Here is a 27,560-nt window from a genome sequence, read left to right as displayed (position 1 = left end):
ACAAGGCCTTCACTCTTTCCCATAAATTGGCTTTGCCCTGTAGTGCGCAGGAGGGAAGTTTTAAGATCCCTACCAGATGGTATAGATGTCCTGACCTCCTTCATAGGTTCTTCCCTGCTGTTCCTGACCGGTGTTGGCGCTGTGGTACCGAGAAGGGAACCATGCTCTATATTTGGTGGAAGTGCACTGTGCTCTGACCATTTTGGGAAGCGGTCTTCTCCCTCTACTCAAGAGTGTGTGAACGCACAGTTGTGGTCTCGCCCCAACTGGCCCTGCTATCGGTCATTCCTGGTAAGTTGTCCGACATCAAAAGGGACCTACTGGGGCATTTCCTCACGGTCGCCAGGGCTGTCATCCCGAGGCATTGGTGCAGCCCTACTCCGGATTTCTTTGTTTGTCCTTGTTTTTTCATTATGAAAAATTATCAATAAAACCCGATTATACATAAAGAATTAATGTCCATGATCAGAGGGATACTTATTGCGGGCATTACCTGATTGTTATGGTTCTTGCTCATATTCTGAGTGGGCGCCATATGATTTGCCATTTATGACTTGTCTGCTATCTTGGTTCCTTTATTCCTCTGATATGGTTTCCTTAGTGATGCCTACACTTCCTCTTACATCTCCTGCTATGCTTACAAGCAGGAGGCAGAGGAGAGTCTTGTAACACAGTTTCAGGCAGAACACACTGGAGACCACACATAGTACTCACAAATAATGTAGTCATGTAGTGTGAATAAGGTGAGTTTTATAATTATGCAGCTAGTCATTATATAGGGTCATCTAATATGTACCACTCTCTAGGGCAAAAGTTACATGCTCAGCAGTACTTTATTGAAGAGAAATAGCAAGAAATAAAAAGTGCAGGACTCTTGGGGAAGGGAGGTGTCTGAGAACTGCCAGGAGGGATTTTATAGGTGATTATGAAATCCTGAAGTTTACAGGAAGTGAGAAACCCAAGAGAGACTACCATCCTGTCTCTACAGGAGATCAAGGTCTGGACTGATCATCAGACTGGATTACATGACAGAGTTGCCCATAATGATAGGGTTTAAAATCTCTGCATACAACTGAGCTGGGATGGAACAAATGACACTACTAACTTGTTACTGGTAAGTTAGCATTATATGCCCAAAAGAATTGCCACAGTGCTTCCTTAAGAGATGTAGCTCCAAACCACTATACAGAGACTAACATGTGCAATATCACCTGAGTGGTTGGGCAACCTAATGAACTATTATTCCTGGTTATGATAGATAAGTTGTAAGTATGTAGAGGCCGTAAGAACGTCATGAAGGTTTCATGTGAAACTGTCATTACTCTAATGCTATGACCTAAAGGAAATGTTCTAACCAAATAAAATAGTCTGTATAGTATTATAAAATGTAATTGCAGGTCAGCTTTTATTTCTTCATCTGCTCGGAAAAATTGAAGGTAGCATGCGATTGGTTGCTAGGAGTAAGAAAGTCAATGTTTGTGTTGCACAGTTTTGATACATGAGGCCAATGTTTTTTAAGGGTTAAAAGATGTTAGAAACCTGGTAATGTAATCTTGCGCTAAAGCCAGAAACCCTCTATACCATACAACATATAGAAGAACCAAAATAAACAGCCCGTATTCTTCAAACCACTGAACCGAGTCAGAAGGGCCTCATTCTGCTGATTTGGAACTGCAGCCAGGAATTAACTAGAAAAAATAATGTGAAGGAGAGGGAGCGAGAGAAGGAAAGGAGAGTAGAATAAACTTTAAACTCTCATGTAGGGAAAGTGTTGCCTGTGTGTCCCTGGCAGATGTGGAAAGGAGATGAAATGGGCGAGGGAGAATCGAATATCCCCTCGCTGCAGTTTCGCTGAAGGGAAAGGGAGAGAGGTCTGAAAAGATCTCAACATCTGGCAATCATTTGTCAAGAGCTGGGAAGAGAAGCGGCAGGAAACTTTCTGGCTTGTGAGGAAGATGAAAAGACAAAAACCATGTGTCACACACACCAGTGCTGCTCCGGTACAATGACTGCTACACCCACAACTCCACACCCCTCTCTCTGCTCTCTCTTTAACCTATCTTCATAAACTTCAACATACACTCCGCGGTCACACGCAAACACATTGTGTCACATCTGAAGCAGCTGTGCCACCTACACTAGACTGTTTTTTTCAGATAGTGTTTAACACTTTGTTGATCAACATGGCTTATGTAAGTCCAAAAGTTGTCCTCTTCTAGTAGACGCTGCATAACCATAAATGAAGGCAATAGGTAAATAATTTGTACCAGCATCTTGTAAGACAACACCGTATATTTACCGAGAACAGTAGGAAAAGAACAAATTGAAAAATATAAGAACCCACTCTTAGTAAGGATCATAAATCTATACAAGATTGCCATTAAGATAATTTAAGATAACATCTGTGCAATAATCTTAAAGACTTAGAGGGTTACCCCCATTACAAATACTTACCCTATACTCACTTAACAATGAATATCGGTCATGTCACAACAGTTTAGTTAATAGGCATCACACAGCTTCATTAATTTCAATGAATAGGGGCTATTAGCATGACAATATTTTGACGGTCCATTTTCATGGATCACTCCATACACTGAAATGCATGAAGGATCCTTTTTCCACCATGGTCATGTGAATGTAAGATTAAAGGGGTTGTCCCATCACAAGGATCCTATCTATACTGCTTGTTAATGTGGATTCAAGACTTTTCCTAAATACACTGCTTCAGCAAAACTGCTTTGTTTCTCCACTATCTTACTTTATTCAATTATTTGTGGCCACAGCCCTGACTTAGCTGCTCATGAGTAAAGTGATGTATCTGCTGCTCTCAGGGGGAGGGAGGAGGGGCTAAGTGCAGGGGAGCGAGCCTGTGTTTCTAGCTATTCCTGTGCCTACACCACGTGACCTAGGTTCCTGTTAGCAGATAGGGGAAAGGAGCTGCTTTCATTTCTTCTGTTCTCCCAGTTATCAGGCTAGCTAATTCAGCTGTGTTCATTATGGCAGAGACAGGCAGTCTCTGTATGTAACACAGAATGGAGTTGCTGCTGCCTGTACTTCATAGTCCAATATGGGTGGGTGGGCGGAGCTACACACGAATTTGGGGGCGGAGCTAAACGGCAGGTTGCATGTGAAACCCCACCCACCAAATGATGCAAGAAAGCAGGAAGAAAGAAGATTTTACAGCAGTAAAGACTGATGAGTATGTGAGGTGGGAATACCCCTTTAAGTTTGGGCTAAAGAGAAGAATGGACAGATATTGCCAAGGCAAAAAATTGATACTGCATGTGTAACCTGATTTATGGGTTACTGGAGTGCTTATAGAGAGCCATTTGGTATGGGGAATCTTGTTGGGAAATCTCCCTAGGAATTCTGCATGGGTCCCTCTGGCTCCAGCCTCTCAATAAATAAAGTATACCCCCCATGCGCCAGATTTCATATATAACTTATCACTTAGAATAAATTTGTCACTATATCCTCATTCTGGCCTACTACAATTATTATTTCCATTTGTACCAGGTTAATAAATTCCCCCCACTAAGTTAGATCTATTAATCGTGTCTCAAATTTAAACTGCTTAGAACGAGACTAGATGCACCAGATCTATCACAGTGGTTCAGGCTGGATGATCACTCTAGCACCATTTAATTAGTAAACCTAATACAAGGTTGACACAAAGGGCAAAAATCCACAGGTGCTGTGTATTAGGCTGTGTTCACATGGAGGAATTTGTCGCGGATTTGGGGGCAGATTTGGGCTATGAATGCAGAGCAGATTCCTCCTGGAATCCACCTCCCATTGTTTGAAATGGGGAGGCGGAGATTGCAGCACAACACAGAAAAAAAAAAGAAGCATCCTGCTCGATCTTGCAGCGAATTCTGCAGCTGATTCAGTTGCAGCGTCCGCGGCTCTAGACTCCATCCTGATTAGGCCCATTCATCTGGGTCTATTCAGTAGCGGGATGGCACTGCATCGGCCTCCCGTCGCAGCTAGAACATGGTGAAAATGTCAGGAGCGGAAAATGAAGAGGAACTCCTCTTCATTTTCCACCATGTGAACACACCCTTACTGCTGAAACAACAGCTGACTCCTTCCCACCTCCCACCCACACACACCCAGCAGTAGCTGACTCCTTCCCACCTCCCACCCACACACACCCAGCAGTTCTATGGTAATTTTTGCAGCTCAGCAGAACTGCAAACATCCATGTGTAACAGTCAAAATTGGGACACCAGAGGCAACATGGTGGCTCAGTGGTTAGCACTGCAGCCTTACAGCGCTTGGATTCTGCGTTCGAGTCCTGCCAGGAACAACATCTGCAAGGAGTTTGTATGTTATCCCCATGTTTGTGTGGATATCCTCCCTTTCTACAAAGACATACTGATAGGAAAAAAAGAAAATGTGCATTGTGATCCTTATATGGGGCTCACAATCAACATTTAAAAAAAAAAAAATTGGGACACCATAGTGCAGTTGCACAAGGACTGTCTGAAACCAGTCTTCGTCATATAAATAACTGTTGGTATCTGCAATTCATTATGAATGATGTTGAAGGAAAAACATAACCTGAAAGGTGCTGGTCACTCATTGTCCTCTGTTTTTAATGTTTCTAATGTAAAGTAAAATAACAATGACAGAACATGCAGTAAACTAGAGCAAACAATACTGGAATGAAATAGTAATGAGGAAAATGTATACAAGGTAGGGACTACATGTATGTATGATGCTGGTTGACTATGAAAACGCCCCTAATTGTAACAATAGCTAAGAAGACATTTTTCTGCAGTGTATGCATAGAAGAAAAAAAACAGTGTGGCCATGAACACAATGCTACTAGTCTATGGAGACCTCCATCCAGTAAGCAGCATCTGTGCTTGAGAGCAAGGTCGTTCCTCTGCTGTTCCAAGAAGACAGGGAGGGGAGAAAGAAAGGGGAGAGTTTTCCATCCAACTTACAGAAACAAGGTCTGGGAGTGACACCGTCTTTAACAGTCTTTAACACTTAGTTATAGGCCACAAATGTAACGGTTCCTTCCATTCTCTTAACGCCATTCCATTTTAAATGCCTTTTTTGGCAAAGTACCCATTAGTGTGTGTGGCCTTTTCCAGCAGCTTCTGGTCTCTTAAAATTATAGGTCCTTCTTCTTCCTGCCATAAGCAACGGTATAACTATTGCAGGGAGGAGGGAAGGTGGAAACCTGCACAGAGCATAAAGTGAACTTCTAACCTAGAACAGCATTCAATGGCATAATGGCTGCCTAGCTGCCAGCAGCCCACACAATGTGGAGAAATATATCATTGTACTTACATATGTAACAAAAGTGTTACTATATATTCTGACGCTTTATAAAAAATTATAATTATTATTCCATTCTCATTGTTTTATATATCCTGGATTCACCTTCATATATGATTCTAGAATGATATGGAATATATAATATAATCCAGCATTATTAGGTGCCACTTATTATAGTTTATTATTTTATTTCTCTTACTTTTACAGCACCAACAAATTCTGCAGCGCTGTACAGACATTGTCAGTTTCGTATTATCAAATCTTCTAAAGTACAGGATAGTTATAGAAAATCTGTATAGATATCGCAAAGTTCAACATTACACCGATAATATGCTGTGCTGTGAAAAAGTCAAGTTAATGTATGTGCCACACTGTGCATACAGGTATAATGGTATACACAACTAAGCCTTTGTAGCCAGGGGGCAGTTATTGACCTGAGCATTGTTCTCACTGAGGGTGTGGTCATATCATGTCTGAACACTGTGTCTACAGTATGAGGGGGGAAAGCTCCTGCTGTAAATGATGTGAATATACATGCTACCCTATTGACCCAACACATAGAATAACAAAGAAGCCTTCTTTTAGCATGTGCTGGGAGATATAGAGTATGTCCGTGTACCCTTTATTATACTCCCTTTGATGAAAGGCTGTTATGGGATGTGAACTGGGCCTAAGCAGGTGATGCAGAACAGCATCACATAATAGTCTATATCATGCATTGGAAACTTATAATTATTTGGTCTAGGTTAACAAAGGGATTCTATGGTACAGAAATTATTAAACCAGGATCTCTGGTGATCTTGAACCATAAAAAGTTTAATGTCTGAATCCATGGTGGCCTAGACAGTGAAAGGACTCATGTCAGAACCCCTGATATTGAAGGAAGACCTAGGGCATTGAATGAATTAATGTCAGAATCTCTGGTGGTCTGGGGAGGTAATGGGGATAATACTTCATCCCTAGGGTCCAGTGGGTCACTCAACTTTCCACCCTCCAGTGTTGTCCAAGTCAAACGATTGGTGTTCAGCTTCTTGCTTCATTCCTGCACTGATTATATATCATATACATATATATCATATATATCATATTGATGAGTGAATGGAGAGGATGGAGCAGCTGCAACTGTACATCTGCAAAGCTGCTACATCCTCTCTATTACCACGCAGAGGAATTCAGGAGCGCTCTGCCCAATCATTAGGAAGGTGGCTCAGAGACATTGTATGGGAGTAGATTTTCCCTGAGTGAAAGGAGTTTTTAGGATGTGTTATTCAGGTTGTAGATAGAGAGAATCTTTATATGCAGTTGTCTATGTCATTTTGACATATCCCATGTACATATTATACTGTTGCATCCAACATCTGCAGCAGAATGCAACTACAAGTAAGACTGATAAAAATGGACTTTGTTAAAGTTGAAATTATATACAGATATAAAATAATATATATTGCAGTGATTCGATCCATTGTGTATAAATATGTAGTAAGATACATGTAGCCACCGCCCAGAAGAACAGAGAAAAGAGAAAGTGTCCAAGAAGGTGGTGATCACTTCCTATGGTGATAACTGTCACTCAGAAGCTTTGATAACCCTTTGTTTTATTGTGAGCAAAAAATGTAACAAACAGGAAACTTCTGTTAAGTTAGGTAAAAAAGGAAAGTCTGTATAAAGACAGCATGAGTAAGCAACAGAACAGCAGCCAAAGGTCAGCCCTGAGCTGCTTCTCTGCAACTTTTCTCAGGCATTTTTTTAAAAAAACCACCATTACCAATTTGCAGATCCTACTGGCCAGCACTGAGACACCCTCATAAAACGCTCTGACTGTACAAGTTAAAGGGGAAATCCTTCATTCATCTCAATTATGCTACGTAGCAGGGAGGACGAGCGAATTTCATTTGAACGAAGCAGTTATGACAAGGCAACTAAATGGTTAAACTTTCAATATTGGTTTCTTAATGTTTATGGATCAATGTCAGCAATAGAAAAAAAACCTACTGAGCTCTGGATGGGCCAATATACTGTGTCTAATCCCACAAATATGGTTACCCATCACATAAGGAATGCAGTCAATTGCAGTCACAATGTTTCCAATGTGTATAAGGTTTAGCCCTTAAATATTTGTCACGTACAGGGATCAATTGTTTGACAATAGCACCCCAAACTGTATATTCACTTTACAAATGATACAACATTGCTTTCATAATTGTATCTATTGTCTACTCATACAACCCTCCTGGTGTATTTAATTGATAAACATGAATTATTCTTTTAATGTTTTGCTATGGGCTTCTGTTTTTGGTGTTTGCCTTATCTATCTGGCTCACAGCTTCTTTACACTTTCAGTTCTATTGGCCCTACTGTTGGTTGTTTGAAGAGCTGGTAAATGTGAACAAATGTTCATAATGTTCGTTCTGTCGATCTTCAGCTAGCCCAAACAAGGCACAGATCAGCTGTTCAAGGCGGAACAGGAGGGCCCCTGTGAGAATAATGTGTCTGGGCCCCTCATCCCCTCAGCAATCGCATGGAGTGCAGGGCTTCTGACGAATGAGGCACGGTGTGGGCTGTGATTGGCCTTCAGGGGTCACATTGGCGTCTTGACGCAATGATGTAATATCAAGAGGGTTACGCCACCATAATTTTGGATCACGATGACCGACATGACTACTGAGGCCCAATAACAGGCTTCAGTGGCCTCTGACATCATTTGTGATGCGTCTAAGACCAGAACAGGCCAGAAGACACTAGAGCTAAAGCCCAGGAGAGGTGAGTTGCACAGTTTGTTATGTTTAATCACCACCACCGGGCCTCTGATCATTATACTTTGGGGTCAGAAGAAACCCCAGAGTATAATCAGTTCATTTTGGACCTGCTTGTCCAACAAATACTTCCAGTGCTGCCCCACGGGCTCCCCTCTAAAGGTATAGTGGCTGCCGTGCAGACCCCTCTGCTTCTTGTATGATCTTTACTTTTTAGCTGACCCTTCCCTCCATGGGCCCCTGTGCAGCCAAATCGGCTACACATGTATATGTCTACCCCTACAGATGATGAATGATCCAATGCTCTTTTGCTGGCTAAGCAGCACATCTCTGTGAACAGGGGTTGCACTGCCCACATAATCTAAACTGATAAGAGATGAACAATCATGTAAAGGATCACTTATCTCCTATGCAACTGACATTGGACATTGTGACTACCCATTAAATAAGCACTAATCGATTTGCTATGTCATCAATGGGTGTTTGTTCTGGGTCTCATGTCACCAGTTTAAAAGGACCCTTACTCTGGTACTCATGTACAATTACTTTAACTACAGTGATATTCTGTTCTGTATGCCATCTGATACATCCTTTGAATCATGACGTTTATTGTTCAGAACAATTCCTTTAAAAGTAATTTTTTTGTACTAGTCTCAGTAGATTCCACTCCTTCTATGTTTAAATCACAGCCCTCCTCACACTCCTGCATACTCAGACATAAACTCAGTGGTTTGATGTCCCACTGTCACATTCCAGCAATCCAATTGAGACACAATGACCACAAAGCAAAACATGTCACTAAAGAACATTAAAAGAGTTAAATGTAAACCTTATGCAGGACATAAAATGGGATATATATGGTATATATATATACACTCCAATATCTGCTACTAAGCTGAACAGGCTTAATTTTTCAGACAGATAGATGGAAGAAATGATATAAGAAAAATGCAGACGTATATTTCTCAATTCAAGAGGTATTCCTATTGTATTTTGCAAAGATATCACTTTATGATAGGTGAAGGTCCAATCTCTGTAACCCACACCAGTCCTGAGATTGATGGGTAACACACTGATTCAGCACTAATATTTTTTTCATGGCATGCATTTGGGACCAAAATCAAGTTATATAGTATTGCACTGTGTCATACACATCTGAAACACAATTTTTAGGGGGATGTGTTGATATGGCTTGATAAGGCACAAAGCCTTTTTCTTTGTAGGGTTGTATGTAAATCCTATGCAGTGTATGCACTCATAAACCCGCCTTTCGTCTATTCATTAATCAAGAAGGGCCGGATGGCTGGGGAAGCCAACTGGGCAATTACCTGCAGCCCCGCAAATTAGCTAAGCAATTTCTTTACACCTCAATGCAGCAGATGAAAGGGGTGATCGGCAGCTGGTGCTGATTTGGGGTTCCACTGGGTATAAGGGTCACAGTGTCTGCAATTTTCTACTAAGCTTAAAGTTACTGTAACACACGCTCTATTTTCGTATAACAAGCTATGTATTACAAGGCTTACAATATGAAGAAATGTCATACAAACATGCCTGTTATGAAGTGTAGTGTTGTATAACATTGTTTTTAGGAATGTTTTCGAGCATGTGTCCTCATACATTTGTACCACTCCCTGCACCAGATGACCTGGGATCAGTACAGGATGGCCCACAAACAAGTTTACCGCATCTTGATTTTTTTTTCTACTAGTGTGTAAGACTTTAATCTTTCTTTCATTTACAGTGCTGTGTATGGCAATGTTACAAATGCCCAGTCCAGACGAATGCTAGGAACATACCCAGTCCATATAACTGTCCTCTCTGTAACTTCAGCACAAAATGTCACTCTGAAGCAGAATTGTATGCTGCTGACGCCTGGGATTTGTACACACTAGCCATTGATATAATAAAAGCTTTATCACTGGGATAATATTAGTGTGATAAAAGTAAAAAAGAAAGGGAATCTTCAAAACTGCAAAATATGAAGAAATTGTGTCTTTAAAGTGTCCCCTTAAGAGACTCCAAGGTTCAGAGCACAGCTATAAATCTCAGAGGAATCAAAGCAGTGTGAGAAAATGCTATTTACTACTTGTTTTGTGTAAATTCAGCAGAAAAAAGAGATGCTACTGTCTTATTATTGAACCTAGCAGCATCCTTAAAGCTGCAGCAGCATTTGACAAGGTGAAATAAAATGTTCATTATTTGTATTATTGAAAACGTGTCATATCTTATAACCTCATTGCCATACTATGCATGATATATTCTGTGGAATAGCTGCCACAGTCTGGACACCATTATGATATGCGGGGATAAGAGGATATCAGAGATTGGGATAAAGTGGTTGTGGGGCTGACAATGATGGTTTTTCAGTGTTTGACTGTTGGGCCTCCACCAGTCAATGTGATAAAGTGGCCAGAGCCCCTTCATTGATTATCCCAGCACAGTGTCCCTACAGCTCGGTTCATGAGTTGCTTCAACATAATCATACATAGATGGCCTATCCTAGGGGACGTTACACAAAGGAATTTGGAGCCGATTTTGAGGTGGAAAAACAAAGGGAGGCATTGATGGACACTGAAATAAAAAGGTATCCTGTTTCATCTTCCTGCAGATTCTGCAGCTGATACAGCAACAGAACCGCATAGCGAGAGTCATGCTAATTAACCCCATGATGTCTGAGACTAATCAACGAGCAAACCCACACTACTTCGGCTTTCTACTTCCACAGGGCCAGGATTTGGAAAAGAATCTTAAGGTCTCGTTCACATCTGCACCCCTCCCCCCCTACGGAATACCAAACGCAACTGCAAGCAGTGGGCCAGTGAAAGCACACGGACCCCATAGACTATAATGGGGTCCGTGTGCTTTCCGCCAGATTTCCGCAGGGATCATGCGGACAGGAAAGTAGTTCACAATCTACTTTCCTGTCCACATGATTTGTGCGGGCAGCGCGTGGCAAGCGCACGGTCCCCATTAAAATCTATGGGGTCAATGTGCTTTCATTGCTCACCGCTTGCAGTTGCGTTCGATATTCGGTTCGGTGGGTCCCCATGCAGACTCCCCGAACGGAATACTGAACGCAGATGTGAACAAAGGGTAAGTGGAAGAATGCTTTATCTCGTCCATGTAAATGGCACCTAAGGATAAGCCATCACAGATTTTTTTTTTCCCAATATCAGTGGGATATGATTGTTGCCCCTCCTAGCATGTGAGCTGCACTCTCAGGGCAATACTCACAGGAGAAAACAGTCGATCAGAGGAGGTTCTGACAGTCGGACCACCACCGATCTAAAATTAATGATCAAATTAAAAAAAAAAGAAAACGATAACCCCTTTAAAGAGGATCTTACAAGTCCTCGGGCACTTGCAGTTTTATATACCGCTAGAAAACCGACTGTATGTAGCGCTATACTGTGAGGGGATGTTCCTTACCGCCCTGCCATGATGCTGAGAGTTCCTCAACGTTCAGCATCATGGCTGGGCAGTAAGGAACACCCCCTCTTATAATATAGAGCTACACACAGTACTGTTAGGAGGGGCGTTCCCAATTAGACTGTCAGGAACGCCCTTCTGACAGTGAAGAGCTATCAGTAACAGCATCGACTGCTCTTCCCCCAGGGCACATAATGGGAAAGCCAACGGTACTAGTCTATGGACGGGCGAAGTCCATAGCCCTGTACTGTCAGAGAGGGCATTCCTTACTGGCCAGCCATGACACTAAACTGTGAGGAATGCCCCCTCTGACAGTATAGGGCTATGGACCAGTACTATCAGGAGGGGCGTTCCTCACAGCCCAGCTAGACTGTCAAGAATGCCCTTCTGACTGTGGGCTGAAATCGTTGCCATTATAACAGTAATGATATCTCCAGCCCTGGGGCACATAACGGGAAAACCACCATTGCACAGAATTCAGCTGGCTTTCTAGCAGAATACAAAACCGCATGTGCCTGAGAGCATCAGATGGTGGAACCTGAGCTACAAACAGTCTGCCTGTGTGTAGGCTAAAAGTGGAGCCAAACTGCTAAACTGTGAATTTGCACTTGAAAAAGGGTTCCTTTTAACCCAAAACGCGTTGTGCTGTACTGTGTTTATTACAATAAAGTTTCTCTCATCTACATGATCTATCTCCGACCCTTTTTGCCCGACCTCTGAGCGCGGATCCTACTCTCTCCCTGTTGTCATGTCTACCTCCCGGGTCTCTGGTGTATGCTGAAGGAGCTGCTGCCATTCTCACCTGTACCACCTATTAGACAACCCAGACCTTGGGTGTTGTGTTTCATCACTACCCAATCAGGTGAGAGGCCAATTGGTCGTTTTTATCTAAGTCAAGACTTGACCCATCCCGACAGTGTAATACTGCACTTAGTGCGCTCGGTGTCTCTTTCTTTTTCTCTTTTACATGCAGTACTCTTGTGTTTCGCCGCGGAGAGCTTAAAACACTCACAGGCACTCACGGCCAGACTCAGCATGACAGGTTTCCGTCTTCTGTATGCAGAAGACGGAAACCTGAGAACGGAGTGCCGAACGCTGGTGTGAACCCAGCGTAAGCAGTAAATTGGTTATACATCTAATCCCAGTATTTTGTAGAGGTTACTCTACAGTTTCCAAATATACCTCTGTTATTCAGCTATGGAGCCCCATTTCAATGTAAATTAACACTTTATTCATACGTTAATGAGGGTTCAGAAACCCAAATATACCAAGGCACAACTCAAGGCACTTTTCCTATCATTTACATGAAAATGTGGCTTCAAAGCTGAGTAACAGAGGCCTATTTGGAAACTGTACAATCACATCTACAAGGTACTTTGAATAGGTCAGGTATAACACATTTATTGCTGACAGACTCCCTTTAAAGACCACACAGCAGCTTGTCCAGTACATGGGTTAACTGCTCTATCACTGGAGATGCCTGTTATACAAGTGATCCTGGGATGTTAAATTATATTGACTCAATTATATCCCCCCTTCTTTGCCCAATCCACCAGTTAAAAAGATAAAACCGGTTTGTCCTTTGAAAATCAGTGATGATACTAATGAATGTCTCCGGATTGTACGCTGCTAGAACTAGCCATAAATCACCATTTTGTAGCTTGAGCTGATAGCTCATTCAGTTTACAGCTTCCATAAACCCTGTCAATATAACTGTGGGGAAAAGCAAACCGTCATAAACAGGGCACTAATCAGACTGTTATATTCATCCGACAAAACCATCTTCTTTTTATAGTTATAAATAAATTAGTCATCATTTCACTGACAGCGTTCCACTCAATTCTATGAAAAGCCACTACCAGCCCCTCCATAGTAGGGAGAGGGAAAGGTACTATGAACCTTATCATTTTGTACCTGTACAAAAGGTTATATCCTAAATGTATTTCCCCCCTTAACAGTGCAAAAATCCCAATAGTAATCCTGTATTTAGGAAGAGGAGAATTACAATAATTGGTTTGCTTTTTAGGCTTGAACAAAAATCCAAATTTTTTTCTGTACCAGTTAACGGGTTAAAAACATCCCATTTTGATAAAACTATATATAAATGCCCGGTGTTCACACATCTCAAGTCCAGTAAAGGACTTTTACCGAACTCTAAATGTATAAGTATAAAACATTGTATCTGAACACACTGAATTTAAATATGGACTGAAAAAAGATGAAATGTTTTTAACCTGTTAACGGATGCTTGGATCTTGTCAAGGCTCTGGATTACTGGTTACTGATACAATATTTTTTTCCAGGTATTGGTGAGTATAGGGGTACTGCTCCATATTCCTAGTTGTGGAGCTGCTTTTTTCACATTTTTATATGTATTGCATCTAGTTATATTTAGAGAAACAAAGCAATTTCAAGGGATATGTTATGGAATTGTTAGTCTTGTAATTTCCTTGTGGCCATAGATCCACTAAGCTACTCTTTCATTTAGCTGTATACCCTCAAGATATGCTCTAAAGCTAATAGAAATGATACTAGTTGTTAACTGTGTTACTATGATTATATACACTTTAGGTGAAAGGGTATTACTCTCATTCTTTGTAGTTTTTTCGCCTATATTTAGCTGTTTTTCTCATTTATCTTCTTACTTTACTAAATATAATGTACCAATGGTTAGACTTACTATAGTGTTAATTGTTTGCTTCCTGTATAGAGGTAGTGTTGGCAATTCAAGAGAGTTTAGCAAGTCAACTTGAGTGCAAGGCACAGAAAGAAAGAAAGTGGGAGAGAAAGAGGGAGAGTAAGGTAGGAAGGGAGAAAGAAAGAACAAAGTAAAAGAAGGAAAGAAACAGAAAAAAAAATTATAGAGCATTGAAAAAAAACTGAAAATTTATAAAATAGAGAAAGAAAAAGTAGAAGGATAAGTTACGAACGAAAGAAAGAAAAAAAGAAAGAAAGAAAGAAAGAAAGAAAGATAGAAAGAAAGCGTGTGGTTACTACTTGCTAGAACAATTGTTTCAAGCTATGCAAAGGAAAACAAAATCTATTTCCATGGCTGTTGAGAAGATGATGGATTTAGCTAGGTTCAGTATGACCCCCATCTTTCTGTAGAAATTATATCTGTGCGCCAGGTCCCCCCTACAACTAAACACCAGTGGAGCATCAACTGCTCGGTGACAATTGCAGCAGGTCAGTTGCTCCTAGCAGTCTCTCTAATAGAGGCAGCACATATACAGTACATATGGACACATACATAGTCTTCTTTCTTCATTTGTTTTGTCACAAGATTTTATACTACTGATCGTGAAAATATTTAGGCTAATATAAATATAAAATACATGAAGGGTAGGCTAACTTTTAATACAACTCCTCTAATAGATCCTAAAATTACATAAATTGCAACTCCCTAACATCTCCTAACTCATTGTCTTATGCAAGACATTTTGCTCCCTTTTCAGGCTGTATTCTTCAGGTATTGGGTTACCAGGGTTGAGGTAATATAATTTCTTATTCTCCATTATCACCCTTTGAATCCGTCAGCAGCCTTCATCTACCTATGGGCTGACATGGAAACTGCAGGGAATGTGAACTCCTGCTGCTTCCCCGCCATATTACTGGATAGCCTCCCCTAGTAAAGGTAGCAGATCCAATAGAAAAGCTGTATAGGGTAAATGCTGCTTAAGCATTCCATAACACGTTACTGTTAGCTGAACAATGGTAACTCGACACTATAAGGCAATGTTTCCCCCAGGCACCCCTGGAAAAAAATGGTTGATACTAAAATGCAAAAAACATCGTAAGGATACAGATAATTTTGCATGAAGGCATGTGGACATCTTCCCAACCACTGTATCACAGCCCCCGGTATGTTTCCAAGGCATCCCTGGGTGCTGTGGCACCCCTTTTGGGAATCACTGATTTTAGGAATAAAATTTTCAACTTTAGACTTGTGATTTTGGAATACATGCAAAAAGTGAAGAAATTTGCCCCCGAGTGATCTAGAATCCCTCTAACCCTAGAACAAAGAGAGTGCAGTCAGATTCATAATAGATACATTTCTTCTGCATCTATTACTGTAAATGCTACTACCTACGGGGGCGACACATGATTTCATCTCTGTCATAAAAGAATTGCACAACTCCTGGCAGCAAGGGTTAAACTGAAGTCCCGCTAACACACTCTTCGGCAGGAGTTCACAGACATCAGATTTACTGGATTTTAATTCTGCAAACAGCATCTGCTTTGGAAGGTTTAACACCTTCTGTGCCAAGACCCTGCTCTGGTACCATACCACTTTCATTAGCGCGGTCGTAAAATTCTTCAAAGATGTCAGAACATCTGGAAATGGTGTGGTTAACCCTTCACGCCACAACAAGATCAGTGATGCCAATGAAGTAGAAAGATGGTTAAGGAAATTGTAAAGAGAGCAGTCAGTGCCTTCCCCCTTCATGCCATAGCCCTCCCCCTCCCATAAAATTAATAGAATATGCAAGAAGGTATGAAGGGAGTATTAGTGGTAACATACAGTACCATGAGCTGCTCTGGCCTCTCAGTCAGTGTGGAGCAGTTAACAGATCTCACTTCTGGCCTTCGTGCACAGTGCAAAAAATAATAAATATATTAAAGAGGAGGGAGAGGGACACCAAAAAAAAAAAAATCTCTGGCAGTTTAAAGAAGGAGGCAAACTCAGCTTTCTCCGCTCTGGTGCATTCCTTTCCCTGTATCTCCCAACCTCTTTTGCGTGTGTCCTGTCATATTTTCTTCAGCTGTTAATTGTCTGGGCTTGCGAGAGAACAGTCAAAGTTTAAAGGAACAAAAAAAACGTAAAAGAAAAAAAAATGCTTGTAAGTGACTGTCACAGCGGATCAGACTCACGTTGGATGGTCATTTTTTCCAAGGGAAGTGTTCCTCTCATAGTTCCTGAGTGTCTCAGTCATCTCTCCCTCCCTCCTCGCTGCCCTAAGCCCTCCCTTCCCTCAATGTGCTCACCCCTCCTCCATCATGTGCATATACACATAGAGCCACTGATACACACTCCTCACCTCCCTCCTCCCTTAAGGCCATGATCTACTAGTGGCAATAAAAGATTCATGTGACTTGGAATCATAGCACAATAGCATATCCCCAGTTTAACCTGAAAGGAATGTTTGCTTCATACATCATCTCCCACATAGTATCCCTGCCATGCTGAGCTGGAGCATATGGAAAACATGGCTTTACAGCAAAAACAAACTATTCCAAAGTGAAACCTTTGTCCAGAAGCATTTGTGCTCTTTGGCTCAACCTCTGACCTGCCCTAGCAGTGTGACAGGCTTGTGACTGCTTGTGTCACTTGTTCACAGTTGCAGCAGCCCTCAGGGAAAGCACAGCAAAAAGAAGGATCAGTCATTTTCTACTCAGCTGATGGGGAATCTTAACCCTGCATAATACTTGCTTTACAGATAGTTCATTAAGGCCATGGAGCTGAGCAAACATCATCCAGACACACAACAACACCTCTTTTGTTAGCTCCAATCACTCGCCTTTCCGTGTAAATTGAAGGAAAAGTTATTTTCATTATTTTGTTAAGGGTAATGGTCTAAGTTGTTGACTTGCACCTAATACCTGTTGGGTGGTATACCACTTGTCAAGTAATAAATACCCAGAGATTCCTTATAAGAGAAATAAATCATGTGGAAATAAGAATCATGGTGGTCATAGGGCAGCACGGTGGCTCAGTGGTTAGCACTGCAGCCTTGCAGCACTGGAGTCCTAGGTTCAAATCCTGCTAAGGGCAAAATCTGCAAGGAGTTTGTATGTTCTCCCCGTGTTTGCGTGGGTTTCCTCCGGGTACTCCGGTTTCCTCCCAAAGACATACTGATAGGGAATGTAGATTGTGAGCCCTATATGGGACAGTGACTGACAATATCTGTAAAGCGCTGTGGGATATGATGGCGCTATATAAGTAAGCATAATAAATAAATGGTGCTACTCTTTCCTGCCGCAAATACTTCTATTCAAATATGTGGTTATTTTATTTAAATTAAAAATTGTATTTTATCTAAAAAAGGGTGATGCTTAATTTGACCACCGCACGAGTTGCTATCCAGCTTTCCTAGATGTCTGAAAGTCAAATCTGTTTAATTATTTAAATGATCTTACTTATATAACCATCTATTTAATACATTCTTAAATTCTATGGTTTTGGCAATGGGTAATGAGATTCATGGGAACTCATCTTTCTGTCAAACCAGGACAAAGATGCATCTACCTTGTGCCAGTCGCAGCACTGGTTGCCCATCCACCACAGAACACAATACAAGTTTATCACATTCACCCACAAATTCCCCCAAAAGTGCTGTACCCGAATACATCTCTTCCCTCATCACTGTCTGCCACTCTAACAGTCCTCTCCAATCTGAGAATTATTTTAGACTTGTATACTCTGTTATCCAAAAATCCAATCCCTGTCTCCAAGATTTCTCTCAAGCTGCACTAATGCTCTGGAATACTCTACCCAAGGCAACTAGATTTAATGCTCAACTACAGAAGCTTCAAACATGTTTAAAACACAGGTTTTAAGGCACGCCTATAACACGACCTCAGTCAGGCAAGCAGCACTTTTCTCTCCGCATTTTTACAGCCTTTTCGGGCGGAAATTCAACGATCCCCATTATAGTCTATGGGGTCGGCAGTTTTCCAGTACTGACCACTTTTTTAAGCAGCTTACGTTTCCGTTCAGAAACCTGAATGCAGATGTAAACCTAGTGTAAGCAAACCTTGCTACTCAAGTCCACAGAATCTGACCCCTCCATCTATAAGTTACCCTGCACATGCACTTAGTATCTGTGTATTCACAGATACCAGCTGGTGAAGGGCTCATACAGCTTCAAATATATGACCTTATTTATTAAAACATGGCTGGATCATTGTACCAAACAGACACTCTTACCTCTTGTGTCTCCTTACCTCCTCATATATTGCAAATGTTTGCAAGAAGGTCCCTCACTCCTATTATTTGATATGTACCCTCTGACTTGTAAATTGAACTGAATTGTATGTTGATTCTATATAAATAAAATTGCAAGGCTTTTTTTGTTTCTTCTCACAAGCTAAAAATACACAGATAGAGGCTTCTTGTAAAAAAAACAAAAACAAGTGACCCATTGTAAGGATGTCGATTCCTATATAAAAGTCATATACACAATCCATAAGAGCAACCAATTAGTTACATTATATTTTACCTTCTCTGGTGATAGGATGGGCTTTGGGATGAACAGAGGACCGCAGAAAGTGATGGTCTTCATACACTGGGGTGACCTTACAAAGCCTGATCTTTATGTTGAATAAATTCATACAAACTTGTCCAGCCTGAACTTCCTTCAAGGTATAAAAACATTTGCTGCCTTCTGACTAGACTAGCTCATGTAGCTCATGTTGAGACACTAAAAGGTCACATTTCTTAATTCTCCCCTTAGTACTTTCTCCTGTAGAACAGCACAGTTAGAAGAGCCCTGTGCCAAGTAGATATACCTGTAGTGCCAACCTTCACAAAGGTGCTGGAGGTTGGATTGGAATTCTTTTAAAAGGAGTTATTTAGTAATACTTTTGTTAAAAACAGCACCATATCTGTTCATAAAATAGATTGTGTATGGTATTGCAGCTCATCTCCATTGCAGTCAATAGAGCTTGACTGCAATACATCATAAGAAAAGGATTTAGGGCTCCTGATATCAGACAATGAGTGTTCAGCATGGGTATGCAACTGGGATAGCAAGTAGGATGCTCAGCTGTATAACCAGAGGTATAACCACCAAAAATAAAGAGATTGCAGGAATGTGATCCTGCTGTTTAGAGTGCTAGAGAGACCACATCTGGAATACTAGGGCAGATTTATCAATACAGGGCAAACTTAGACTAGACAGTCTTAAACTGCACCAGATTTGTACATGTATCTGATGCTATTAGATAGATATATTGTATTCTTAGATTGTCTAACATTATACCTCCTATTAGCTGCCTTAGTTTACACCTGAAAAATACAGAAAATTTATGTGGCATTTTTGCATCATGGTGATGCAAAATAGACCATGTCTCCTTTCCACACTCCTTTTGTTGTAGAAATCATAAAGGTGTATAAAAAGTGTCCAAAACACTTGATAAATGCGGTGCTCAGCATGTTAAGTTTTTTGGCACAAATTATGGCAGTATTCTGGCACATTTTACTTGATAAATCTTCTCCAATTGTGTCCAGTTAAGGAGACCCAATTTACAAAAGATATCAATAAAATAGAAAAGGTGCAAAGGTGGGCTACAAAAATAGTGGTGGGTCTGAAGTACAAAACATGTCAGGAGCGACTTAGGGCTAGTTCATATGGAGAACTATGGAGCTTATTTTAAAATGGATTCCGCCTCAGTGTCAGCACAATTCCAGATGGAATCTGCCTCACATTGTTTTCAATGGGCAGCAATGCTTTTATCGGTATGCTGAAAAACAGACTTTAAATGGTCAGACTTTTCAAACAACATAATCTCATTTAATAGAGCATGTGTTTGAGGTTCAAAATTTAATCCATATTAAATAAAAATGTGATTGCTTTCTGCCTGAAAAACCTCTCTAAAGGTACGTTCACAAAGGGTTTTTTGGTCCGGAATCTGAGGTGGCCACGGCTTCAAAATCCTGACCAAAAAACCCCATGTGAACTTACCCTAAAGTTCCCGCCACTAAGTATCTCCATTCTAGTTAATTTGAAGTTCTCTCCCTGTTTCTAACTGAATTCCATCTTTAGATTACAACAAGACATCTTCACAGCAAATGGAAAAGGGAGGGATTGATTCTCCTCACAGCCTGCACTCACATATCTGCAAACTGCTTACTATGTGCAAAGGACTGAACATTCTACCAATATCACAGCTTACTGTATAAGAAAAAAAAGTCTTGTATCTACTTCCGGATGCTGATGTGATTACAGATGGGATAATATTCACAGACAGTAATCAGATTTCCTGACCCTGCTCACAGATGTTCTTTTTCTATTTTATTATTAGTTCAGTGTTTCTGGAACTCCTATATTATGGTCACTTGGGCTTTTCTCAGCTATTTGTTTGCTATTGTACAGTTACTTCTGGCAGAATTACATATAAAGAAACTAGACAGGGGCAGACTGCTCCTTATTGTACATTGCCACAGCCTCAGAGACAGATTCAAAATGTTCTGCATCCAAAATGTGATTATTAGCAGCAGAAAACTGATAGCACACCATGTATGAAGGCGTATACAGTCATAGAACAGACTGCATAACAAGACTCTGCACATATTTCAACTTTCATGAAAACTCAGGTACCCATAAACAGCGACTGAGTGACTGATGCAGACAGAGCCCCCTCCTCTCCTCATTTAAAGGGATCTTGTGTTTTTTTATTACATTTCATGTCAAAATCTCTAGTGGAAAAATAGAAAACCTGCAGTTTTCATACTAATTCTCAATAAACCAATACTTTCTGTTATCAATTTGTCAGCTTAAGCTTTTTACACTGGAGACAGGGCAGCAGTCATCTCATTATTATGTCATGCAGGGTAACAATGAAAGGTAACACCTCTATTTTAAAGATGGAAGTGATAACAAAGGATAACACCATTGTCAACAGGTGATGGACACAATTCGTATTCCCCCTCCCTGCTAAATATCTGCTACATATGTCACAGAGTATGCCCACAACAGTCAAAAGATCATTTTCTGGCTTGGCAGCCACAGACTTACTGTTGGCAACACCAGATAACAGTGATATGAACTGCCAACAGGGATCAAATGTCAGGTTACTATAGCTAGTATAATATTGTTACAGATTATTAACTTGTTTTACTATTATCATGACAACTGAAGTAAAAAACATAAACTGGATGTATGTATGCCAGCTATATCAGTAAAATATGCACTGGCGGAAAAATGTTATGGTTATGTGTAAAGATGTCTTATCTCTTCTCTAATATACTCAGCCAAACAAGGCTGTTGAAGAGGTTTTCCAGGACTTTAATATGTATGATCTATTTATTAGGATAGGTCATCAACGTAAGATAAGTGAGGGACTGACACCTTACCCCACTACTGATCATCTGTTAGAAGGGACCAAGTGATGTGGCCTCTTCAATGTATACCAATGTAGCAACTATGCCAGGTATTGTAAATCTGTCCCATTTATTTAAAAAAAAAAAAGAACTGAGCAGCAGAAAAGCCACGTAACAGATAAAAATGACCTCTCGAGGTTGAAGAAGGGTCTTCAGCAGTTACCCAAGCATGGTAGCGTCTTTGATCAGCAGAGTGCCAGAAATCAGAACCATCTATGCTATCATCAATATTTGTGTTCCAGAAAACCACTTTAATTCTCTCAGTAAGAGGAAGATTAGCAGTTCTGTGACACCACTGGCACCAATTTGAGGCCATTTTGGCTAAAAAGATCTGCAAAATATATCTAAAGTAATGTCCTGGGCCCGTTACTCAATCTTAAGCCCGTTACTTAATCTTGCTGTTTTAACTTGTTAAATACTGTGGTGAACCAATATTGACTTAGTTTAGTAAAGAAAGAGCCGGCCTTAGGGGCATGCAACCTATGTGGTCACACAGGACAACTCAGCCACCCCTGCTAAAGGAGCGCAACTTATAGACTGGCACCTGAGCCCCATATATATTTGTACAATAGTATTTTCCATATTTTGCACCCCACAATTATTAGATTACTTATGTATGGCAATTCTATCATATCATTATTGTTTGGCATTATTTGAGCACTTTTTTATGGTATTATTTAGGCATTGTGTTCTACTTATGTTCAGTAAATTATTTTTGCAATGTATGTATGGAAGTGTTATTTGTCCATCGCATGTCACTACTACGTTGGGACCATTTTTATTTAAAATTATTTAGAATTAAACACTTTATGGTAAGGTTGGGTGTGTATGAAAAATATGAGCGGCAGCAGGTACGTGGCATAGCACTTTCTAAGGTGTAGACTGTCCTTGGTTCAAGTGTAACTTACGCTTTAAAGAGGACCTCTCAATTATTCTGATTATTTTATTAAGTACAGTACTTATATTCCCCATGAAATAATTTAACAGCATCTTTTCTCACAACTCTAAATTGTGCTTCCTCTGGATATTGCTCCTAAAATTTTCTACATAAATTGACAAGAGAGGCGTGTTTCTACATAGTCTGGCACTATTCAGTCAGTTCTTGTAGGATATGCCCATTTGGCAAGGTGAGCGGTAATACCCAGTTGTCAATTTCATTGTACATATTCAGAAGGAATAACAAAGGGGCAGCACAAAAAAGTTTAATGTACAAAAAGAGGTGCTCTAGAATTGTGTAATGGGTAATGGAAGTATTTATTAAGCTATATATATATATATATATATATATAAAAGAAGAGATGGCAAGCCCTCTTTAGGGTTTATATACATGGTTGGGATTTTGCAAGCAGTTTTTGAAGCTAAAAACAGGACTGGATTGAAAAAAGACGACTGGTTCCTCTCCTATATACTTTCTATCCCATTATGATCCATACCTGGTTGCGGTTGTATGCAAAAACTGAACTTGGGCATCACCTCTCTTACTGTATATTGTTAGCAAATATACTACATCAGGTTGTATATACAGTATTCGTATTCTATTTGTTCTTTGAAATAAAATATTACACTTTATTAGTTTTGCGCTCCGTTGATCTGCCCTCTGCCTAAACATAAGCCTGAAGTATTCTTAAAAATAACCAAATGATGTCATTCCACTTTTCTTAATACCTGTACTATATAAAGGGATAAAAGACAAATAATGTATCACGGTAAAAAGCTAGCCTAAGCAAGATGCGGCACTGCGTGTGTGGCCAAGGCAGCAGGAAGTAAAACTAGTGAGGGAAAAAAGACAGTTCTCTATAACACAGTGCTGGAACAGGCAGCTGGCCTGACATGCTAATTCAGCGCTTTAACAAATCAATGCCACTCGAAAAAAAAAAAGTACAATGTGAGCCCTCACTGGGGTGGATGTCAAGGGACCAAGAAAATGCATCTTCAAGTATTTCACATTAGGAGCGAATAATGTGTTAATTTATAACTCCTCACCCTATACACTCAGATTATCCATCTGTGTCAGCTGTCTGACTCCTGAAATTTATCAACAAATAAATAAACAAGGTGAAATCACCAGGGTGGGGTTTCCTGGGGTACGGGGATCTTATGAATAATTATCTGGGCTAATATTACTCTCATTGCAATGGACTCTTGGAGCATTTTTGGTTTTAATCATAATTAAGTAGAGTTTTGCCATTTCACTCCGCAGCTCCTGAAAATCACGACTTGCTGAGGTGGTATGGCTGATTGCATTGGGAACCATCCGTCAAAGGTGACAGAAAAAGGGTTGAATCAGCAAGAGCCGCTGTCACTAAAATTTACATTGGGTGCCTTAACAAAGTCCCAGTGAAAACATACAAGATCTGAATTGGCATTAACCCTCGCTATGTTCGGTTTGACCACAGACGTTGAAGATATTTGTAATTTCCCTAGAGCCTTTCTGTTGTGTAACTAGGCAAGCTTATTGGAATCTCACTTGATAGAAGCCTTTGCCAAGATATCAGATGTCCCCCCCATATGTACAAATGAACTAGGTAACAAATTGCTGCAGAACGCTGAAGCTTGAGCTGCTTTACAATAAATCTTGCAATATCTATCTATCTATCTACAATAAACAGGCAGCACCCCAATGCAGTGATAAAATATTACTGTGGGTTTATTCCAATAGCAATCCTTAGAACACAGGACATGTCTCAAGCCTTTCTAAGGACCGAAACGTTGCTATTGGAATAAATCCACAGTATATTTTTTCACTCCATTGGAGTGCTGTTTGTCTTTTTATTGTGGTTATGTGGGATTATATGATGGATGTCTTGGATTTGCACCCATCTTCTTAAAGGTGCTACTCTAGACCTACTTAGAGTCTATCTATATCACATCTATCTATATCTATTTAGATAATATTTTCCTCATATTTAACTATCTATCTACCTATCTATCTATCCATATCACAACTATCTATATCTATTTAGATAATATCTATCTTTATCCTATCTATCTATCTATCTATCTATCTATCTATCTATCTATCTATCTATCTCATATTCATATAGAGAGATAGACAGACAGACAGACAGACAGACAGACAGACAGACAGACAGACAGACAGATAGATAGATAGATAGATAGATAGATAGATAGATAGATAGATAGAGAAATATTTGTATATTTATTTATCTTAGTAATGACACAGCTAGGTTGCACACTACTCCCAAGAAAAAGAGGTAAGTTATACATCAATGTCTTGAGCAGTTAATAAGAGAAACAGGACACATGTACTGGGTCTGCCTCAGACAGGATAGCAGTCTATTTTTGCTCAGTCAATGTTCCAATGAACTTGTCTTCTCTACTAATCACTGTTGAGTTACCCTAGAACCCTCAGTTCTATCAGGGAAGAGTTTTATCTGCTACAACTTAGCTGAATTTGCCATTTGCTAGAACTGTGTGGGTTAATAATATGCAAAAACCAGTACACCTCTAAGACTACATTCACACGAATGTCATACTGGGCTGGGTGACGAGACATTTTTTTTTAACGCTCTTCAAACGGCTGCATTTATATCCATTCATGTGAATGGGGGTTGGTCAAATGGCTGATATTTTCACGGCCTATTTTAACGAACCATAAAAATGCATGTCATATTCTATTTTTGTTCGATTTTATGGATCTCTCAAAACACTTAAATGTATGAGGGAGCCATGAAAGCAGGCACCTCTTAGGTACTGAATGTCTGTGAAAAATGCACAATGTTCATGTATCTCCAGCCTAAGAAATGAAAAGAAAAAGGCAGCTCTGCTATATTTTTATGTAGTCATTGCAAAATTTACCACATATTCACCAAAAACTTATATGTGTGTAACTACATAATCTATAGATTTTTGTAAATGTAAACAATGAATGTTGTAATACCTGGGCAATGATGAATTATCAATGCCCATATAACATGAATTAATAAGAAAACCTGCATGTATATGTGTATATATAATTGCATATAGCAGGTAGGAAGAAATCATAGCTTCCATTGTACAGTAATTCTACATTGGTCCAGCAGTGAAGGGTCTGCTGTGCTTGCTCCCTCTTTCAGCTGTAAATTGCTGTATCTTTGCTCATCATTATGGCACAGTTAATCCTTTCCCCTTCTCCTTCTGGGCTCACCTAATGGGTTAAAAGGCTAGACTACATTTGTGACTTGCCGGTGACATATAATACTCAGGTCCTTCATGCAATCAACTTTTACTTGACATGTATTTGCTCATCACAGGACCCACATTACCGCTGGGAAAATGAAGAAAAACCTAAATTAACACTTGACATTCAATATGGTCAAGTCCTTAATTGGCTAGGCTTCCTGAGAAAGCAATTTTCTATTCCCCAAACCGTTCGTGTGTCATGTGTAGAGCTGTGCTCTTGGACATAACTGCTGTCCCTAGCTCACTCTAATGAGAGCAGATGAATTAGGGCTACGTGACACGATTTTAGCAGGGCGCTCTCTATGTCCCTAAGTCTCCCCAGCCCTATCTTTTATATGCTCCCACTGCTAGTGACAGCTGTGTGGCAGAGGGCTGATGAGGGGGAGGATATAGTCTAGTAAATACTGGGGCCTGTGCCTGTGACAAAAGAGCGATTTTAGGAACAGAATAGTACCGAAAAATACTCTTCATATGAAGAGTCCTATATAAACATGCACGTGATGTTTACCATATGCAGCACATTGGCAATAGACACAGTATAATAAGCCTGAAACACGCAGATACAGCTGGTCTAAATAATGGATCTCAGTATAATCGATCACTGGCTGACAGGTCTCCGGGCCCCTGAGGTTAAGGATTAGTGTCGTCAGCGCTGGTGCTGTGATGTCACTTCTTAGTGAACACTTTTTTTTTAATGTAGATTGTGAGCCCCATATAGGGATCACAATGTACTTTTTTTTTTCTATCAGTATGTCTTTTGTATTATAGGAAGAAATCCATGCAAACACGGGGAGAACATACAAACTCCTTGCATATGTTGCTCCGGTCAAGATTTGAACCCAGGACGCCAGCGTAGCAAGACTGCAGTGCTAAACACTGAGCCACCATGTTGCCCCAACTTCATAGGGAACAATTCTGATTGTAGGAATGGCTGACGTTTAAGGTCCATACGGAAGGAACCTTCAATATACAGTGACAGACATTTTCACTGGCAAAATCAGGGCATTTGCATTCAGCCCCAGGACCACACAGGAGCAATCATTTCTGCATGTGGTCTGCATAAACACTGCTTCTTTTTGGAGAAGACAGATTTTGCTGGGTTTGATACAGAACATTTGGGACAATCTCAATAAATTCAGGACTATTGGACTATTGTATATAGTAAATGTATCTTCAGATACCTACATCCACACCAGTAGCCTCTACTTGTGTGAAACTTAAAGGGGATGTCCATAACATTTTTCTGAAACCCTTTTGCTAAGAAGGTGTTCCATGACAAAATAAAGGGTGCTTTAATGTTTCTTTATTCTAGTGCATTGACAGGGACTGGGAGATATATAATGCTCAAACTTTACAAGCTCATTATCAGAATCACTCTTACAAAGGAAAGAAATTCCAATATAGATTATTTTATACTACTACCCCCAAACCTACAATATATCAATATTTTACTGTATATGTTAAATTAATAGTGACATGTTAAAAATATATAATTAGTCTTAATGAAAGAAATTTTACACTTCCAATCTTTAAAGGAACATGTAGAGAAAAAAAACACAAAAAAAGCCAAAAAGACATTTTAGAAAGGTTAAACCATCCGATTATCTTGGCAACTTCTGTGTTGTGTGTTTGTTAAACTACCGCTTCTACTTGCTGCCACACACTTTAGCCCTTACCCTTTCTATTGGGACTAAGTGCAAAAAAATTACAGTATTATTATTTGTCAGCCGTGCTGCTAGTCTGTGGTTACATTTTTGACTGCCCACCTTTTTAAAGTAAAAATGACATTTGGTATAAGT

At 40.1% G+C, this 27,560-nt stretch overlaps 1 protein-coding gene across 4 annotated transcripts in view; it reads right to left on the bottom strand.

Annotated features, from left to right (window-relative positions):
- Positions 1–27,560, bottom strand: part of BNC2 (basonuclin zinc finger protein 2) — a 464,979-nt gene that overhangs the window by 194,225 nt on the left and 243,194 nt on the right. The window contains exon 1 of one of the 4 annotated variants that reach the window (XM_075279955.1): positions 16,350–16,399. The exons of 2 other annotated variants lie outside the window; for them this stretch is intronic. Coding sequence is in view for 1 of the 2 variants with exons in the window: in XM_075279940.1 (XP_075136041.1) it covers positions 16,005–16,007 (3 nt within the window). In the remaining variant the exon portion in view is untranslated. Of the gene's footprint in view, positions 1–16,004; positions 16,061–16,349; positions 16,400–27,560 lie in introns of those variants that run through there. One more of the 4 variants, XM_075279940.1, reaches the window with a different exon arrangement.

Source organism: Leptodactylus fuscus, chromosome 1 (assembly GCF_031893055.1).
Source record: "Leptodactylus fuscus isolate aLepFus1 chromosome 1, aLepFus1.hap2, whole genome shotgun sequence".
Lineage (NCBI taxonomy): Eukaryota > Metazoa > Chordata > Amphibia > Anura > Leptodactylidae > Leptodactylus > Leptodactylus fuscus.
The sequence above is the reverse complement of the archived record's forward strand: the minus strand, read 5'-3'. Positions and strand labels throughout refer to the sequence as shown.